The sequence below is a fragment of the Dysidea avara genome, chromosome 12, assembly GCF_963678975.1.
Source record: "Dysidea avara chromosome 12, odDysAvar1.4, whole genome shotgun sequence".
In the NCBI taxonomy this organism is placed as follows: Eukaryota; Metazoa; Porifera; class Demospongiae; order Dictyoceratida; family Dysideidae; genus Dysidea; species Dysidea avara.
The window spans coordinates 25376104-25383081 of record NC_089283.1 but is presented as its reverse complement, the minus strand read 5'-3'; the positions used below and the strand labels follow the sequence as shown (position 1 = coordinate 25383081).

The following is a 6978-nucleotide window of genomic DNA, read 5'->3' as shown; positions in this document are numbered from 1 at the left end:
TATTATTATACTCTCATAAAAGTTTCTCAGGAAATGATCCACAGATATGATTTCAGTTTAACAAACTGACATGCTGGTTTAAGTCTATAGAATTGTCATGGCATTTCATGGGGGTGATGGTAAATGATGAAAACAAGAATGTCATGATATGTTGCTAAGATGTTGAGGTAACAAGAGATTGTTGCTCGCAGTATTAAACCAATGCTCTTTGTAGCTAACAACTATAGCTAATGTAATCATTTAAGATGTGTTTAGTGGCACAATGTTGGAAGTTTACAATGTATTTCATTAGGTGTGGATGCCAAACTTGTTTTCAGTATATAGAGTAACTGATCTTACCAATGATAGCTACACATGCACAGTCTAACTAATGTATAGTGTAGGTGAATGAGTATAGGGACAAAATAGCTAGTCCAACTGTAGGCATTCTAGCGTGATTTATAAATTTTATTATAATGGACTTTTTATGTACCCAATAGATAGAGTATTGATTGTTGATCTCAGAAATATATAGTTTGTTGGTTTGGAATTAACTAGTAACTACTATGGCATGTGCAGTGCTTTAAAACTGAAAAAGGTACGTTTTTTCTCCAGGGCTCTCTATACATTTTAAAGGGAAAAATGGCACAATTTTATTAAGAACTGCCATCTAGCAACTTGGACTGTTTTGAAACTGCAGTTTCTTCTAGCTGCAAATTTGTACATGTAGTGAGAGGAACTTCAGGATTTATTGGATCTCAGCGATCTTTGTATGCTTTGTGGTGAGCTAATATGTTTCACCTACTGCGCACTCGTCAATACAATGGTGTATAGCTACCCATAGGCAAGTGGCTATCTCAAGTAAGTAAAGACATCAAGTTAACAACTTATAAAGGTAAACAACTAAAGTGGAGGTGCCACAATGATGCAACAATACCTAAGGTGGAGTTGTGGTTTCAATTATGGCATTGTTATGCTGACTTTGAAGTGGTTCATACTTTTGAGTTGGTGACACAATCATCTAAGTCAGAAAATTGTTCTGTAGCTGAAAATTGCTAAGCCGAACAAAATAACTATGCACTTTACAATAAGCACCAGTGAATACCTTCATACAACAGTACGCTTTTAAAGTTTCCGAGTATTCTTCAAACATCACAAGGCTTTACAAGATTACAAAATGCCACAAAACTCACTTAGATGTAACGCGCATGATAAAACTAAGATTCCCATGATGATCATGCTTTGAACACTTTGATGTTGACTCCTTATGCACTTGTCAATTTCATGCCTCACCCCTGGGCGTCCCCACACCCCAGGTGGGGATTTGACATTGCTTCTTGTCCCCACCCATGCCGGGCAATTGACAGTTGTCCAATTCACTGACCGATTTTCGGTAGTTGCATTTCTAAACAATTGCTATAATTTTACTAGCTACAGAGCAGGTTTATTACTAGTTGCATGCATGAAATATATGCGCTTAGTCATCCTTGAGGTGTTGTCAAATCCCCTACTATATGGGGTGGGGACATAGTGGGGATTTGACAGCCGATTTTGCCCGGTGGTGCGGAATTTGACACCACGATTTGTCAAATCCCCTGTATTCCCCTGGGACATGAAATTGACAAGTGCACTACCAATTTAGATAAGACTCTTGTTCGTCCTATTCATTTAGAATATGCCGGCAAATTCTGTTTGGGGGCCGCATTATATCACAGATCAGAAAATGTTAGAAAAAGTACAGAAGATTGCATGTGTCCGAGGACTCACCCACAGTATATCAGTTATTCTGTACAATGCTTTCATCATTCCATTAATGATGATTTCTAAATTTCGCGGATTATATATATGCTGGTCGAAATATTTCACGGATAGCTGGTCATCCACGTGATCTTAGTACAAGGTCAATACCGGTGAATTTCGCCAAGCTGTCTCGCTAAGCGAGACTACTTCCGAGACTCTGTCTGTTTAAAAGAATTACCGTGAACTGCAGGCATCAAAGACATTTAAAGATGGCAGAAACTGGAAAAGATCTGAAGACGAACGAGAAGCCTAAAGAGTCTGATTTTCGTCCACCGAGTGCGTTCAGAAAGTTTGTGTCACGGAGCAGTGACGCTGAATACCCGGCTGAACGTAATCGCTATCATTTATACGTGTCCTACGCTTGCCCATGGGCGCACAGGACCCTGATATACCGGAAACTAAAAGGCTTGCAAGATGTGATCAGTGTGGATGTGGTTTACTGGAAATTAAGTGAAGTTGGATGGATGTTCTCTCCGGATATGCCCGATTGTACTCCGGATACTGTCAACGGAAAAACCTGCATGAAAGACCTGTACTTAATGGCAGACAGCAATTTCGAGGGTCGCTACACTGTACCAGTGCTGTGGGATAAGAAGAAGAAGACAATTGTGAACAACGAATCAGCAGAAATAATTCGAATGCTCAACACAGAATTCAATGAATTCTCCACTAAGCCAGACCTAGACTTGTATCCAGAGAAGTTAAGAAATGAGATTGACGAGTTAAATGAGTGGATATACAAGTGAGTTGGAAAATGGTTTAGACATATTATGCAATCTTGTTGTAGGGGCATCAACAATGGAGTATACGGGGTGGCATTTTCCATCTTTCAAGGCTCTCAAGAGAAGTATGATAAAACTGTCCAAGAAGTGTTCGCCGCTCTCGATAGGGTAATTCCCTAACTTGTGTAGTATACTGTATGTTAACCAGTGGTCTCACAGGTAGAGGGGATTTTATCACAACGACGTTATCTCACTGGCAACACCATTACTGAGGCTGATGTTCGCCTGTATGTTACACTTGTGAGATTTGATGCTGTGTATGTGGGACACTTTAAGGTCAGAAGCACTACTTGGTTATACAGTGTAATTTTGAATAGGGGAGAGTCAGGGGGGGTAGGACATGATGTCATAACGCGTACAATTTTGCATAATTTAATTGAATTCCAATGATAATTACGAGATGAAAAACTTAATGTATCAGCTAGTTGCATCCTTGTAGACGCCGAAGTCAATTGCATTTACTGCTAACAACTAAGAATACAGCGAACAAACACACAGGTACCTGAAACTAAGATCAGAATTTATTCTAAATAATGCTCTATTACAAAATTCGCTGTAATATTGCTGGGGCTTAGTAGATAAAACAATTTCTTCACTATTGAATTACTATTTCTGACTATAAATACAACGCTAATCTTCACAGTTTACTAGAACTCAACCCTATGGCAAAATGTAGAGTACGCATACATCACGCAATTATTGTGACGTCATGTCCTACCTCCTCTGGGGGAGAGTGTCGAACTATATACTGTGTTAAGTGATAGGGAAGTGTTGATAAGGTCAAGCCTTTATTGTAACTGAGGTGTCAATGTTTGTTGAATGTAGGTACTCTCCCCCATATACTAATACCAGTTGTAGTATTATTGTTGTGTTGTTATAGTGTAATATTAGGAGGATTATTGACTACCCTAATCTGTGGGGCTACCTCAGGGACCTGTACCAGACACCAGGGTTTGGAGACACCACTAATATAGTGCATGTTAAGGGTCATTATCAGGTAAGATTGGAGTGTTAGTTAGGGATCAGTTTACAATGGTTCATCACAGCAAAGTCACCTTCACCTTCAGATTAATCCACAAGGAATAGTAGCTGCAGGACCTGACATTGACTTCACTTCTCCTCATGGAAGAGCTGACAAGTTCAAATAGCTCATTAAAAATTTGACATAGTTGTTATTAACTGTTCATTAGATTATGTGTACCGCAAATAAATTTGCTTATAGCATTGATGTGCTAGCTGGCTAACCAATTAATCAAACTTGTTAGAATCTGTAACGTCAAGTTGCAACAAACAAATCTGTGACTATCATTATATGTTACTCTTAAGGAATCCAGATAATATGTGTTGGTCTACAATAAACCATTTCAGAGTTTAAGCCCTTTGAAACTTTCCCACAAAAACCTTTAATACTATTCTTATGCAAAAGCCACAGGGATCCAACTCTTCTTGCAATTTACAATATTCTGTACTTGTACTAGGTACCTCTTCATTTTGTACAGACCTGTGTAGTACTAGCTATAGACACTCTCCCTATCTTAATTGTTAACTCTTGGTAAACCTTTCCTGTGTTTTCAATTCTACAGAGGCCAGTTTTCTGTGGATACAAAATTTTCATTCAAGGTGCTCTTCCAGCCAAGAATGGCCTTGTCATATTTTTTTTTGTTGTAACTGATGCTGTTGGTAATCTAAATAGTATTTGAAATCCACTACATGTTACAAGTGGTTTGTATTGACACTTGTGCCAGTTATGCTTTCAAAACAGCAATGCCCAGAAAACAACACCTGTCTCATCTGGGCTATGCCACCAGGTATTTCAGCATTTTGCAGTATCAAAATGGCTGAACAAAATGGATATCCAGTGGTGTTGCATGAACAGAAATTTGGCCATGTTACTTAAAATCACCACGTGCACTAGCTAGTTACATTTACTTGTATTTGATTGTAACAAATTTGTGTCTACTATGTCAGGGATGGTAATGAAGCTTATAAAGCATACAACCCATACATAGATACCATTTAGGGGACAAGTCCAGGAAGTTTCAAGTTCTGAGACTACTTTGGGTGGCTATATTCACAAAAAAAGCAGCTCCTTGAGATACAAAAGCGATTATTCGATTAACTGGTCTGTAGAGTACTCAGTATTTTGTTACGAACATGACCCTTAATGGTGGGGGACCATAGCTGTGTGGCTCCCTGGCCTGTTCATTAAGTTAATCAATGACAATGTAATAAACTACTCTAATAGAACAATCATTTTGATAAATGCTCCATAGATCTAGTGCACTGTACAATTATAGTAATGTAATGTTTAGGCAGAAACAACACAAACAGAGTTATACAGCTTGTCTGTACAATAAAATGGAAAAAGTCAGTTAAATTGTCCGTAACCACCCCCTCCAAACTGCTGCTGCTGTTGCTGAAACTGTTGTTGTCGTAGTTGGAGCAATTGTTGCTGCCTAGCTTGCTGTAATGCTCCGGCTCCTTGCACCATTCTTTGTCGCTACTGCATTTGATTCATCGCCCCTACGTGTGCACCAGGATAACCAGTTTGTCGTACGAAGTTGGCACGTACAGCACCTCCACCCATAGACATTGGTTGCTGCTGCTGTTGTTGTTGTTGTTGTTGTCTTATTGCTTGGACTTGCTGTTGCTGTTGCATTCGCTTCAATAATATTCTCTGATAAACTATTTCTCGTTGGTCAGGTGTAAACTGGTTGAGATAGTCCTGCATATTACGCTGAGCCAGCATACCCGTCGTCCTCTGCAGTTGTTGCTGCTGAGGCTGCATTTGTTGTCCAGCTATTCCAGTAGTATACTGCACCCCCGGTCTAGACTGTGCCGGTTGTGGCTGCATACTGGGACCCATTTGCATCTGCTCAATTTGCTGCCTCTGAGCATGTCTTAATTGTTGAACTTGTATTTGCTTAAGTTGGTCTCTCTTCTTACTCTCGTACATGTCAGCAGCAGTAGCAGCACCACTGTTAGGTCTCCAAACTTCATTACCTTGTTGGTGGTAGGGAGGAGGGTAGGATTGCTTCATTTGACATAGGCCTATTTGTTGCTGCTGAGGGTTGAATGTTTGTGGCATTTGAGGTCGGGGGAAAGGGTTGTTAGGTCTAAACACAGGATTACTCATGCCGGGTAGAGTTCTTTGTTGTACTTGTAGTGGGAGTTGCACACCTGCAGAACTGGGATTTTGTGGCATCATTTGTATTTTCTGTTGTCCCATCATTTGTTGTGTTGTCTGTAGTGGCATCATTGTTGTGTTGTGCTGTGGTTTCTGATCTTGACTAATGTTCTGTTCAGAAGATAAGTTGTTGATTGTCTCGGATTGCCCTTGATCGCTGTCCTGCCTTGTAGCATCACCTGCCATGTCGGCAGATGGGTTAGCAGTGGGCAGGTCTTTTTGGTTGGCGATGTACACAAAATTGTGACTTGGTAAATGTCTGCTGTGTGAATGTACCTGAATCAGCTGATATTGCTCCTCATACTTCAATGGCTTCCGTTCCACCCGAGCACCTCCGTAAAGTGACAGTGGTAATCCATTTGTTGTCTTGACACCTTCAATTAGTTCCCATGGTGACACTTCTTTGATTTCATTCACTTTTATACCCTACAACAACAACAGTTTAGCTGGCACATACCACCTAGAAACTTACTCTTTTCCTCTCCACATTGCCAACCTGCTGTATCCATGAAGGATACTCTACTGTGGGGACTTCAAACTTCTTCAAAGCTACTGAGAACAATTGTTTTATCTCGTCGACACAAGAAGACTTGGCATTAGCTACCTCACTCTGTCAACAACAAAAATATTATTTTGATACATATTATACACAGCATGGTGAATCCTTTTAGAAGGTGCTTGTATAAGCCCCCGTGCTAGAATCAAGGATAAGTACATGTTTAAAATTTAGTCAGGGATGTGGAAAAGGACTCCATACTACAGATATCACCCCAGTAATATGTGTTTCAAAGTTGTCCACAGTTGTATACCTTTCACGTGAGCATTAATGGGAGCAATAGAAAACGGTGGAGGTTGCTAAGGTTGACCACACATTTAGATTACACTTTGTGTCAGTATTTTGGGTTCACCAGTCATAATAATTATTTATAAAAAAGTTAACAAACAAGTACACAAAAAAATTTGAAAATTTCAACTAGAGTAGGGACCATAACACATCGATAAAAAGTACTGAAACAAGCTGGAGTAGTGCACGATATTAAATCACAGTAAAACAATAAGAAGTGTTATATCCCTACAGTGCTCAAGATACCATAATGGAAATGCACAGTAGGGATATAACACTTCTTATTGTTTTACTGTGATTTAATATTGTGCACTACTCCAGCTTGTTTCAGTACTTTTTATTGATGTGCTATGGTCCCTACTCTAGTTGAAAATTTGTACATGTAG

The 6978-nt window shown here is 39.6% G+C and overlaps 2 protein-coding genes across 2 annotated transcripts; one reads left to right on the top strand and one right to left on the bottom strand.

Annotated features, from left to right (window-relative positions):
- The first annotated feature begins 1840 nt into the window (after positions 1 to 1840).
- Positions 1841 to 3818, top strand: LOC136240344 (glutathionyl-hydroquinone reductase YqjG-like). The gene is made up of 5 exons (XM_066031292.1): positions 1841 to 2521; positions 2567 to 2669; positions 2721 to 2837; positions 3442 to 3558; positions 3608 to 3818. The coding sequence occupies exons 1-5, from the start codon at positions 1989 to 1991 to the stop codon at positions 3707 to 3709; spliced, it is 972 nt and encodes a 323-aa protein (XP_065887364.1). The 5' UTR covers positions 1841 to 1988; the 3' UTR covers positions 3710 to 3818.
- A 1017-nt stretch (positions 3819 to 4835) lies between these two features.
- LOC136240749 (mediator of RNA polymerase II transcription subunit 15-like) lies at positions 4836 to 6742 on the bottom strand. The gene is made up of 2 exons (XM_066031787.1): positions 6221 to 6742; positions 4836 to 6174 (listed from the first exon to the last, which is right to left on the bottom strand). The coding sequence occupies exon 2, from the start codon at positions 5932 to 5934 to the stop codon at positions 5062 to 5064; it is 873 nt and encodes a 290-aa protein (XP_065887859.1). The 5' UTR covers positions 5935 to 6174; positions 6221 to 6742; the 3' UTR covers positions 4836 to 5061.
- Between the last annotated feature and the right edge of the window lie 236 nt (positions 6743 to 6978).